General features: G+C 40.4%; 1 protein-coding gene across 1 annotated transcript in view; it reads left to right on the forward strand.

The window, feature by feature from the left end:
• Nucleotides 1-11123, forward strand: part of ehd4 (EH-domain containing 4) — a 22403-nt gene extending 11280 nt beyond the window's left edge. The window contains exons 3-9 of the mRNA XM_031847879.1: nt 2239-2269; nt 4939-4968; nt 5207-5408; nt 5495-5628; nt 7143-7254; nt 8418-8582; nt 10158-11123. Coding sequence (XP_031703739.1) covers nt 2239-2269; nt 4939-4968; nt 5207-5408; nt 5495-5628; nt 7143-7254; nt 8418-8582; nt 10158-10727 — 1244 coding nt within the window. The 3' untranslated portion in view covers nt 10728-11123. The remainder of the gene's footprint in view (nt 1-2238; nt 2270-4938; nt 4969-5206; nt 5409-5494; nt 5629-7142; nt 7255-8417; nt 8583-10157) is intronic.
• The last annotated feature ends 2307 nt before the right edge of the window (nt 11124-13430 follow it).

Consider the following 13430-nt stretch of genomic DNA (forward strand, 5'->3'; position numbering starts at 1 on the left):
ATATATATATATTTATGTATCCGTTTAGAATATTAGCTGTTATGAACCCTAAAAAACATGCAAATGAGGAGGCAGTGCCTTGACTTGTTCTGCTTGTTCTGCACAGAGACAATGAAGTTTCTCCTGCTGCTCTTGTAGCGAGTCATGATGATGATGATGACAGCATCCGTTAAAGGCCTCAGCTGGACGGGGGGGGGGGGATTAGAGGGCGGCGGCGGGCGTTCCCTCCATCTGGAAACATTTAGATTTAAATTCCTCCTGAATACGTTAAACACACACATTACATCAGCATCATCACTGACAGATTACAGCTACTGCTCTGACAGAACGTGTGTGTGTGTGTGTGTGTGTGTGTGTGTGTGTGTGTGTGTGTGTGTGTGTGTTCTGCAGCTGCTTCACTGTACACACGTTTTATTTTACCACCTGCTGTATCGAGGTGTCGACCTCCATGTTTGTTTTGTAGAAGTTCTTGTGAGTTCAGATTCCTTTTTGTTTTCTTGCTCAGTTAGATTTATTTCAAACAGTCAAATTGTTCTGCAGTAATAAAGTCGAGGTGAGTCCTCTACAGCGTCCACACTTAACCTGCAGAAACATGAGACCAAACGTGACATGTGATATCTACGTTTGTAGTAGAGATGAATGGCAGGCTGCTCTCATCCAGCAATCATAGCAAAAGCTACGAAAAATAATGCGCCATGATTCGTAGATTTTGTTATTGACGTAATCATGAACCAGGAAGTATAAATACCACAAAAACACACAAGGTGGGAGGGGGGTGGTAACATTAGTACTTCAGTAACGTGAGTAGTACTGCAGTAATGTGAGTAGTACCGCAGTAACTTTACTGCAGTAAAGTGAGTATCGCTGTAATTTGACTTGCTGTAACTAACGTTAGTACTTCAGTAATGTTAGTACTGCAGCGTTAGTTGTTTGTTTTAGTTGTGTAGAATTGTGTTTGGAGCATGTAAGAATGGCTTACATGATCTTGTAGCCCAGACTTTTTTCTTTAATTGGGTATATAACATGTGTGTAACATTCATTATATTCGTTCCTGATAAGTGCATCGTACGACGCGCTGTACGCTAAACTTTCTCCGTAAAATCGAGAGCCCCCTACCTGGTTCTTCTCCTCTTGTCTTTAACCTTTTCTTAGTTTTTGTTCTTCTTTCTCTCCTCTCTTCTTCTGGGGTTTAAATCTCTGTATTTCATTGAGTCACTGTTGGATCTGAGCCTCACTTACTTAAATTCATAAACCTGACAGCTCGTCCTCCTGGGCTTTCAGCCAGTAGTCCCTCCCTTCTTCCCCAGAGACTCTGTCCTCCTCTGTCCCACCCTTTCCAGTCCAGTCCAGTCCTGGTTTCTGGTTTCACTGGTCTGCTTCAGTCCTGGTCCCGTAAATGAACTCAGTGACCAACATGACATCGCTTCACTTCTACAGCATGAATTATTTATTCAAGGAACATTTCTGTTTGTATTCACACTAAACAAACCAGCATGTTAATTAGTGAACTTTAGAGGACCTGCTCTCTGTGTGTTTGGCCTTTAGACAGAGCCAGGCTAGCAGTTTCCCTCTGTTTCCAGTCTTTATGCTAAGCTAAGCATAAAGATACATCTCTTTCTTTCTGTGTTTCCCAAAATGTTTGACTGTTCCTTTAAATGTATTTACCAGGCATCAAACACATTATTCCCAAACAAAGAGAAGAGATGCTTAATAGCACTTTTAGCTACTTTTTTTCCCTTGGTGTGGAGAAGTTGGGAGACGAAATATGATCTAACCGTCCCCGTCTGGATTTAAATGTAGTTTTATGACTTCTTTAGAAACTGGAACAGTTTTGTTGCAAATTAAACATGAAAAGTTTGGATCAAACAACTTGTTTGGCTCGTAGCTTTCTCTTTTAAATACAACCTCACAGTGTGTCAATCACGTTTTTCACACTGTCTACATCATTATAGTTGATGGAACAGGTTTGATTTTCTGCTTTTTACACATCTGTCAGAGTTGTTTGACCACTCAGAGGCACCGTACATGCATCAACGAAAATTACATCTAGTAAACCGATTCACTTCGACAAACAAATGAATGAATACAGAGATGCAGAACTTAAAGATAGATTGTGGCAGGTGATTGTACGTAGAACTGTGATCACAAAACGAAGGATGTACTAAACATTAGAGAAGTGGTTGAGCTCTAATTGGTAGCTTCCTGCTAAAGTCGTTCATTATTTAGGGACTAGCGCTGTCCTCTGCACCCACGTAACTAATTCAGTTTTGTTTTGTATTGTGAATTTTCACATTGAATAGAAAAATACAATGAACTCATTGCAACAATTTGTATTCAGTGATCCAAAAAATGTGAACTTAGTGCTAAGAAACTTATATTGTTTTGTTTTTGTTAGCTATTTTCCTCTATTTAGTCTTCGTCTGGTGTCAAATGTCCTTGTTAGTTTTAACATTTAGTCACGTCATCCTGCTTTTTAAGTCAAGTTTGGGCATTTTAGTTTTCTCTTCATCAAAGAAACGGTAACTATTTTCTTATATTCAACGTTTTAACCAAAATATCAGCTGGTTTCTGTTGTCATTGTTAACTTTAAGTTACCCTGAGTCCTCCTGACTCGTGTGTCGATGTGGTCCTGATGTGAATCTTTTTTCGTCAATGGTATTACCACAGTTAGTGTTTGATGACTTCGTCATTGTCACGTCTTAGTCATGAAAAAAAAATGTCGTTAACCAACATATTTAGTTTTCGTTAAGGAAATAAACACCGGAGACAGTTTCCTCTCGTTAAGTTCACCAGCAACATGAATTCAGTAAACGCCCAAATAAACATTGCATACTTATGGTGCATTGTCATGTCTACACTATATTTTATTAATTTTAAATCCTATACCAGCTTAGTATTTATTTACCGGTCCTACGTTGTAGCACGGTCCCCTGTTTGTATCCTAAACACCATCATGTGTGTGAGTAGTGAAGCTTATTTTTTAAATAAATTTAAAATAAAATGATGTGTGTGCAGAGTGCAACAGAGGAAACATAAATGAATTCCTCTGTTGCACTCTGCACACATCATTTTTTTCCAGGACATGAATACAGTAAGTTGCAGCTCTAAAAAGGAAGTGGTATTGTTAGTCTGAAGGTGTTTCCCTTTGGAACAGGAAGTGGAACAAGTGGAGCAATCAGTCGTCCTAGAGAACCGTTTTTAAAACCTGGAAGGAAGTGTTTTCAGTCTCAGAGGTGCAGGAAGTTTCTGATGAAGCTGATGTATCCTTCAATCACTCACTCACTCACTCCTTCTCTCTTTCACTCACTCACTCCTTCACTCACTCCTTCTCTCTTTCACTCACTCACTCACTCCTACTCACTCACTCACTCCTTCACTCAGCATCACAAACACCTGAACAGGTGTAACCTGAAGCTGTTCCTGACACCTTCACACATCTTTTATTCAGGATTCCTTCCAGCTGAGCAGCAGGAAGAAGATATAAAAACCTTGTCACTTTATTCTGAAGAGGTCGAGTAAAAACCAAAGAACAAATTTATTCATAAAAGTTTTTATCTGAAACTGAAAGTGAAACTAAAATGATTGTGCGTAGACTGAATAAAAAAATATATTCTTTAAGAAAAACAAAACTGAAACAATATTGTCTGGCTAAAAATAAACAATAAAAATTAACATGAATTAATTTTAATTGTGTAACAAGGGTTAATAACTGTGTGTGTGTGTGTGTGTGTGTGTGTGTGTGTGTGTGTGCGTGTGCGCGCGCGCGCGTGTTGTGTTGTGTCCACAAACAGTGTTGTTGTGATTGTGGACAGCAGCTCCTCCACGTTAAAGGTTGAAATGTGAAACCTATTGTTCAACACGGCAGCGTCACAGACATTGATCAGGTGACTGATTGATTGATTCTGTTTTAATGAATCAAAACTGCAGATTTTATGTTCAAGTTTTGATTTAAAAAGTTCTGAAGCCGTTTTAAAAGGAGTCGACAGACTGAAGTGAATCTGGATGGTGGTGTTTACTGAAGGTGTGTGTGTGTGTGTGTGTGTGTGTGTGTGTGTGTGTGTGTGTGTGTGTGTGTGTGTGTGTGTGTATAATCTGTAGACTTTAAAGGTGACCTTGAAGACAAATACTGAAGTGCGTCAAAAGAGAGATCAGCTGTGTAGTTTTCTAGATGTCCTAGCAGGAAGTGGAACTTTCCTCCTGCTGGTGACTCATGGATGAGGTTCTTGCTTCTATAACTCTTAAAGGGACAGTTCACCTAAATATTCCTCTCTTCCTTCTGCTCGTGTCCCTGCAGTCGGATGGTTTTGTTTTTATTTGTCTGAGATGTTTGTGTTGTGTTGTTGTGTTAGTCATGATAAACCACAGAACAGTAAAGAACACAGTAAAGTAGAACACAGTATAGTAGAACACAGTATAGTAGAACACAGCAGATTCCTGATCTCTGAGCAGGATTTTCCAACATCAAGACAACTTTAAAAGCTTTTGTCTCAGTTTAGCTTCAGAGCTGAGTGTCACCAAGTTTGAGAGGAACCACACCCAAACTGCTGCCACATATCACTTTACACACACACACACACACACACACACACACACACACACACACATTTAAAGACATAGTGTAGCAGCTGTAATGCCCTCGTTGCTTTGTTGTCCTGTTGCATGTTTGTGTTTCCGTCATTGAATATTGGAAAGCTTCCTACTCCGTCATTACTATCGTGATATTATATTAATATTACATTATTCCATCATTAATATAATAATACTACAGTTACCAAAGGGGCACTGGGATGTCAGAAATCAGCTGGTGCGTTCACTTGTTAATATAAGATTAAATATTCTGGGAACACATGTGAATTTGCTGTACTTTTCCTTTTCAGCCAGTGTTTATTTTGTTTAACGTTTTCTTTTAACTTATTCCTTCAGAGTGGTGCTCAATAGAGACTCCAATAGTGTCCTCGATGACCCTCAGTCTAACATGGACCCTGTTTGACTGGTTTACACACACTGTAGTTAAACCAGGCATCTGAAAAGTGAAGTCAACAAATAAATCATCAATAACTAGACATTTGTTGGAATATCCAAGTAATTAGAAAAATAAAATCGCAACTAAATATAATTGCAATTTAAAGCAAATTCTTTGTCACAGAAGTAGAAATTCTTACCTTCACCTTCACATCGGTCAAAGTGGGTTTAAGTGTTCTTACAGACTTTATTCTGAAAGGATGAACTTCCTGTCTGCAGGTTATGACTTTGCAGAGGTGCTGCGTTGGTTCGGGGAGCGTGTGGATCGGATCATTCTGCTGTTCGACGCTCACAAACTGGACATTTCAGATGAGTTCTCCGAAGCCATCCGAGCCTTCAAAGGACAAGACGACAAGATCCGAGTCGTCCTCAACAAGGCCGACCAGGTAGGAGGACGATGAGGATGATGAGGACGATGAAGACATGATTGGCATTGTGAAACAAATAACCTCTTCCTCACCTGCGCTCTCAGGTGGACACGCAGCAGCTGATGAGGGTATACGGCGCCCTCATGTGGTCACTGGGGAAAGTGATCAACACTCCAGAGGTGGTGAGAGTCTATCTGGGATCCTTCTGGGGCAAACCGCTGCAGAACTCTGAGAACAGGTCAGATATTCATCCATCCATCCATTCATTCATCCATCTATTCATTCATCCATTCATCCATCCAAACCGCTGCAGAACTCTGAGAACAGGTCAGATATTCATCCATCCATTCATTCATCCATTCATTCATCCATTCATCCATCCATACCGCTGCAGAACTCTGAGAACAGGTCAGATATTCATCCATCCATTCATTCATCCATCTATTCATTCATCCATTCATTCATCCATCCAAACCGCTGCAGAACTCTGAGAACAGGTCAGATATTCATTCATCCATCAATTCATTCATTCATCTATTCATTGATCCTTCAAAACTGCTGCAGAACTCTGAGAACAGGTCAGATATTAATCCATCCATTCATTCATCCATCTATTCATTCATCCATCCAAACCGCTGCAGAACTCTGAGAACAGGCCAGATATTCATCCATTCATTCATCCATCTATTCATTCATTCATCCATCTATTCATTCATCAATTCATCCATCTATTCATTCATCCATCTATTCATTCATCCATTCATTCAGCCTACAATAGCCAACGAGAGTCCCCGTTGAAGGACAGTGCCTGCCCCTCTTCTTTCGTGTAACGCTCGAGCTAATTGCAACCTATCGTTCTGATGACTCACGCTTCGTATGGCCAATGAAATTTCGAAAATAACGATATACAGATTCAGGGGTTAGATTTAGAGGCAGAACGTGGAAGTCACTGCGTAACCGCGAGTCAGGTCCCTGTGTCCGTACGTTAAATTCAAAGTGTGGTTTTTAAGAGTTTTGTAGAATTTGTGAAAGTGAATAATGGTGAAATAACTTATAGATTACTGTATTTAGACATAAATAAGCTTTAGTTTGAATTATGAATTCACATTTCTACACAGCCTAGGTATGTTATTATGGTTACCATGGGTCCCCAAATGTACTTTTTTGGAAAGCGCCTATACATACCCTTATTAAAACATGTGTAAAATATTAATTTTCTGTGGTATTGTTATCAAATTTGAACTTGGACTAGGTAAGGCTTCATGCTGTGGTCCCATTGTGTTTTCCAGCTAATAAATCCCAGCTATAGTCATCTGCAGGCATCTGTTTGCAAAAACATATTCAGGCGGAAATAAAAACCATCTCCTTCAGTGTGTTCAAACTTCTATTACTCAATGCCAGTAGCATTTACAGTGATTCCCACTGTTGGGGAAAAAACTTCAGAGTGTTACCTTTCAAAAGAGACCAAAACCATGCATGTACTCCAAACAGTTCAAGAACAGCTTTCAATTTACTTTGAGTATGCCTTGGATAGGTGTTTTAGGCAAATTTTCTGGAGTGGTAACAGGATAATTCATTCATTCATTCAGTTATGTAGCTGTCCAGGAACACATGTCTGTTTTGTTCATTCATTCATTTGTTCACTCATTTGTGTTGTTGATTATTTCATTGATGATTTAGTTAATTCTCTCCCTTATGTTTCGTTTTATTGATGAGTTAATTAATGAATTCACTTGTTCACTTCCTCCTCAGGCGTCTGTTTGAGGCGGAGTCTCAGGACCTGTTCAAAGACATCCAGAGCCTCCCGAGAAACGCAGCGCTCCGTAAGCTCAACGACCTGATCAAGAGAGCGAGGCTGGCCAAGGTGAGACAGGAAGTGACCTGTTAACACAGAGAGGCCTTCAGGGGTTTAAACCTGCTCAGGAATGCTGGGAATGTTCTGGGATGTTTGGTTGTGTTTCAGAGTCGGGGAAAAAAAGTCAGGAAATGAAAGCACTCTCTCATAAAAGATGAAGTTTCAAGAGTCAGAAGTTTCAGTTTCATGTCTGAGCAATCAGTTCAGACAGGGAGGGGGTCAGCGTAGATATTCATTCATTCATCCATTCAGTTATTCATCCATTCATTCATTAAGTTATTCATTAATTCATTCATGTATTAATTCTTTCACTTATTCATTTATTTATTCATTATTTCAGTTATTTATTCATTCTTTCATTTAGTCATTCATTTATTAAGTTATTCAATTATTTATTCATTTATTACGTTATTCATTTATCCATTCATGTATGCATTCATTTATTCATTCATTCATTCATTATAGTTTTATTTTAAAAAGGAATCAGGAGAAGCTTTTATTTATGCCTCCTTCACTTACTTCACCTCCTTCACTTACTTCACCTCCTTCACTTCTTTCACCTCCTCGAACATCAGGAGTGATGGTTGTTTTCGTTCACTTCCTGCTGTGTTCTGATTGGTTGGTTTGTGTGTCGTAGCAGAAGTCACATGGTCAGGCTCCTCCTTCTTGAGAGTCTTTCAGTCCCTCACTGGTTTTGTGATGAGAGGCTCATGGTGGAGCTCATCCATCACTCGTATGTCTGTCCTCCCTCCAGAAGATAACCCTCCTCCCTCCCTCCCTCCTTTCCTTCCTTCCTTCCTTCCTTCCACATTAATGCTGTTGACTGGTATGAAGGATTGAAGGGTCCTCCTCCTCCTCCTCCTCCTCCTCCTCAGTGTAGTTAACCCTTTAGTCTCCTGTTGTTCTGTTTGACACCTGAATGTCAGATGTATGAGATATAAAGTATTAGACTTTATAAACCAGCTGATTTTGATGTTTTCATAACGTGAATGTAGAAATATGTTGATTCACTTTTTGCATTTAGGCCTTCATCACCGTCAACTCACCTTCTTCTCCTTCTCCTTCTCCTTCTTCTTCTTCTCCTCCTCTTCCTCTTCCTCCTCCTCCTTCTCCTAAATCTTCATCTCCTCCTCCTCCTCCTTCATCTCCTCCCTCGGTCTTTACTCCTGCAGGTGCACGCTTACATCATCAGCTACCTGAAGAAGGAGATGCCGTCTCTGTTTGGAAGAGAGAAGAAGAAGGAGGAGCTTATCTCCAGGCTGCCTGAGATCTACTGCATCCTTCAGAGGGAGCATCACATCAGCCCCGGCGACTTCCCCAACGTCACCAAGATGCAGGTACTTTATGCACTTATGTATTTATTTACATCCTCAGCTCATACATTTGAGTTTTTTTTTGTTGTTTTTTTTTACATACAGTATATATATTTATTTATAAAAGTGAATAAGTGCTAGAGGTTTATATCGTGTTTCAGAGGGTTAAAGGCAAGTATGTTGGTAGTTTTAGCTAAATGTACTTAAAGTATGAAAGTAAAAGTACTCACTATTAGATCGTTATTGTTGATGCAGTAACATGTATTTTAATGTTGTAGCAGTGGAGCTATGATTTTTATTTATTTCTTATTCTGGTGGTGTGTTAATTTATAGTTCCTCTGTAAAGAAACTACAGATCCCTGATAAACGTAGTGCAGTACAAGTACACGCTATCCTCTGAGATGTAGTGCAGTACAAGTATACGTTATCCTCTGAGATGTAGTGCAGTAAAAGTACACGTTATCCTCTGAGATGTAGTGCAGTAAAAGTATAAAGTACAGGAAAGAGGCGGCGACACAGACGTGGCCTTTCAAAATAAAGGTGATGATATGTGTTGATGTTTTAACTTTGCATCGATGACACTGGATCGATGAATCGATCGATCGTTACAAATATGAGGACTTTAGGCTAAATGTGTTGCTCATATTTGTGTTTTGACTGCAGTAAAAGATCAGAGTACTTCCTCCAGCACATGAGAACAAAATGTGATCTCAACTGAATGCTGTCACTCTGCAGCTGGTCTGTCACGTGTGTGTGTGTGTGTGTGTGTGTGTGTGTGTGTGTGTGTGTGTGTGTGTGTGTGTTCCCCAGCTGCACTTTTATTTATTGGATTATTGACGAGAGGGAATGTTTCAGTGTTTCAGATGTTTCGGTGCCCGGGTGAGATGTGTACTCTCATGACACGCACTCACACATATTCTGACACGTGTTGTGAGTTATCTGGATCCTCCTGCAGACACACTGTGTGTGTGTGTGTGTGTGTGTGTGTGTGTGTGTGTGTGCTCTTCTTCAGAGGTCAGAGGTCAGACCACACTGTGTCCAGCTGCAGAAGGCAGGAGGTTTGACCCTCTCAGCTCTGCTCAGTCTCATGTGATTATCAGTGTTGGAAGAAGTATTCAGATCCTTTACTGCAGTAAAAATACTAGTACCACACTGTGAAAATACTTCCCTACAAGTAAATGTCCTGCATTTAAAACCTTACTGAAGTACTGAGATGTAGAACAGTACAAAGTACAAAATGTACCTCTGAGATGTAGAACAGTACAAAATGTACCTCTGAGATGTAGTACAGTACAAAGTACAATATGTACCTCTGAGATGTAGTACAGTAAAAAGTACAATATGTACCTCTGAGATGTAGTACAGTAAAAAGTACAATATGTACCTCTGAGATGTAGTACAGTATAAAGTACAATATGTACCTCTGAGATGTAGTACAGTATAAAGTACAACTAACTTGTTTTTGTCGCCATCTGTCAGCGACAGAGAGGAACTACAACAGACAATCAATAATCTCTCGTCAATAGAAAACACTTTTCCTAAAAGAGAGAAAGTCAATGATGTGAAACAGGAACAAATTGTGTTTTTTGTCTCCTGCAGGACATGTTGCAGCACTACGACTTCAACAAGTTCCCGTCCCTGAAGATAAAGCTGGTCGAGTCGGTGGACAAGATGTTGGCCACCAAGATCGCCAGCCTGATGTCGATGATCCGCGAGGAGGAGTCCAAGGCGCCGCCGGCTATGGTGTCCGGCGGTGCCTTCGAGGGCTCCCAGGAAGGGCCCTTCGGTCAGGGCTACGGCGAGGGCATCAGCGCCGGGGCGGACGCCGAGGACTGGATTGTCAGCCGCGAGAAGCACCGCTACGACGAGATCTTCTATATGCTGATGCCCATCAACGGCAAGATTACCGGCGTCAATGCCAAGAAGGAGATGATGAACTCGCGGCTGCCCAACACCGTGCTGGGGAAGATCTGGAAGCTGGCCGACTGTGACCGCGACGGCATGCTGGATGACGAGGAGTTCGCGCTCGCCCAGCACCTCATCAAGGTGAAGCTGGAGGGCTACGAGCTGCCCGGAGAGCTGCCCGAACACCTGGTGCCCCCAGCCCACCGCAAGAACCCCACCGACGCCGATGAAAACAACACCCTGTACAACCACAGCGAGGACTAGAGCGCCAACGGGGGGGAGGGGGGGACACTGACCGAGTGTACAAAACCACCTGATGTTCAGACTCACTGGAGAACCAATCAGCCAACTGACGGACGGTCAAAGATTTAGGATTTACTCGCCACCGACACGGATCATATATATATATATCTATATATATATATAGATATAGATATAGATATGTATCTACAAATTCAATTCACCAAAGAAGAAAAACACTCCTGCTTTAATCTGGACGCTTTTATTTTGAAAGAGGACACTGTTGTAAGGACATTTCAACTTCCTGTCTTAATTTTTTCCGTCATATTCCCCTGAATGTCTCAATGGGTACTTCTCAAGTCTCTTGATTGTCGTTTCCTCGCTTCTCGATCCTCGCTTGAACCGGAAGTTGTTTCTGCGCCGCCATATTGACGGCCGTCCCAAAGCTCTAATGTAGCTCAGAGGAGCGAGGATCGAGGATGGAGGAGGGACCTCGGAGGAGCCGTGAGCGAGGAACCACGAGAACAGACTTCCAGGAAGTGATTTAACGGCCGACACGCCCCCTCATTGTTCATCAGTTATGTGATTGGACGCTGCAGCCGATCGGACTGACTGACTGGAGTTTCATACCAGAGTGAAGACAGATCACAGAATAAACTCTAGTTTATATTTGATTAGTTTTGTGATTGAACATCTGGTTTAAATAAATGTCCATTGTAGTCTGAACAACAAAACGACCACAAACAACTTTCTTCATTTATTAGAAAGATTTGTGTTTTCATGATCTGATATTTCCCTCAATAACTTTTATTATGAATACAATTAAAGTCAGAGGGAGCTGGAGAGACGAAACACTTTTTACATCATTCCTGAGTGTTTAATGAGTTTTATCATTTAAGAGAAACAATAATCATATTCTGGGTTATTTAATAATGACGCCACAGTCACAATTTCAAAACGTACAGACGCAAATAATTCATAAATAAGACGATCGCATTCCGCCGGTAGAAATGGATCCTGTGCTTATAAACAGAACACAGGACACAGTTTGTCAACAGACTACAGAGAGAAACACCTCTACAGTGGTGATCACTGTGTGTCTTTATTAGTTATTAGTATTATTAGTTACTGTTATTAAGTACAGTGATCATGTCAACAGACACAAACTTATCAAAAGTCTCTCCAGCTGTTAAAGCCGACTGACAGCTGATCCAGCTGTGATCAGCTGATCCTCCGTCATCAGAAACAGACGTCGCTTCACGTGACGCACCTGAGGAAAGGACGTCTCATGTCTCTTAAAACATATTTCCTCGTTCCTCTCTCCTTGCATGGTTTCCTCCATGCATCCCTGGTGGGAGGGACTAAGACGCAAGGAAAGGACGCAAGTGAGGGAAACGGGGATGCAATTAAGAGACTTGAGAAGTACCCAATGACTGAATATTCGGAGGCAAACAAACGATAAAGATCTCATGATAAAATGACTTCACGGGTACTAGCTCTGACCTTCAAAATAAAAGTGCTAGAGGTTTATATAGTGTTTTCTGATAATCAGTGTCAGAATAATTCCATAGTTTTCTGAACAGAGTGTAAACTAGTCCTGTTTGGTTATTAAAGTGTTTTCACTATTTCTCCGTCCCGACAATCCGATGCTACATTACATTTCAATTTTTACTGAATTATGATTATTTGCTGCTTTTATTCTGAAGGCCAGAAGCTTTACTTTAAAGTGTCCCTTAAACCGTTGTTTCTCGACCTTGTGACCTCGTCTTCGTAGCTGTAAAATACTTTGTCGTTAAATATTAACAGAGCTGATCTGCAGTCAGTTTCGAATTTTGACTTCCTCCCTTTTTTATATTTTTACATCCGTAGTAACTGAGTTCACAGACAAAGAAGTGATCACATAGAGACGAATAAGACAATAAATTCTCCTAAATGAGTCCGAACTACATTACCCATCATGCTGCTGAAGCGGAAGAGTTTTACAACATTTTTCATTTGAAAACAAATTAAATCAAACTATTTTTGTGACATTTAATCTCTTTTATTAATAAATATAAAATATATAAAGCGATGTATAATTACAAAATCCATGTCAGGCCTTCCAATAATTTACCCTCCAATAATAATAAAACAAACAAAGAATATATTTTAGTATTTTAAAGATTTTAAATATTTTATTACATTTTCTTTGTTTTTATTTACATTTTCAAAGAAAATAAAAACATCATTCCACTGAAAAATGTGTTTGTTGTTTTGTAACCAGCAATTATTTCATGATTTAAACTTTATGAATTAGTAAAAATAATTAATCAGGTATTTAAAATTGGCATCATTTGACTTCCTGTAGGTGGGTTTTCTAAATAAAAGATCAATAACACTGTAAGGTGATGTTGTAGTTCACGTCCACACGTTTGAGAACAGGAAGCAGTTACAGACCGTCTGACGGGGTTTCCTGAGGTCGTCAGAGATCAAAGGTCAGAGTCTGTTTAAACAGCGAGGAGACGACGCCCACCTCGGCCTCCGGGGACGACTTAACCCTCGTCCTGCGGCACGTTTTACTGTCCACATTTGTGTTTCCTCTCATTGTAAACGGCAGCGTAGACGGTGACCTCAGTTTCCTCAAGACCTGCGTAACGTTTTATGAAAGAAATGCTGTGAATGAAAACGGCAACTTATCCTTCGGTTCTTTAAAGTGAAGTCAAAGCTTCATGTGTTAAAGCTGCATTC

Source organism: Anarrhichthys ocellatus, unplaced genomic scaffold (genome assembly GCF_004355925.1).
Source record: "Anarrhichthys ocellatus isolate YVR2014 unplaced genomic scaffold, GSC_Weel_1.0 scaffold7, whole genome shotgun sequence".
NCBI classification, from domain to species: Eukaryota; Metazoa; Chordata; class Actinopteri; order Perciformes; family Anarhichadidae; genus Anarrhichthys; species Anarrhichthys ocellatus.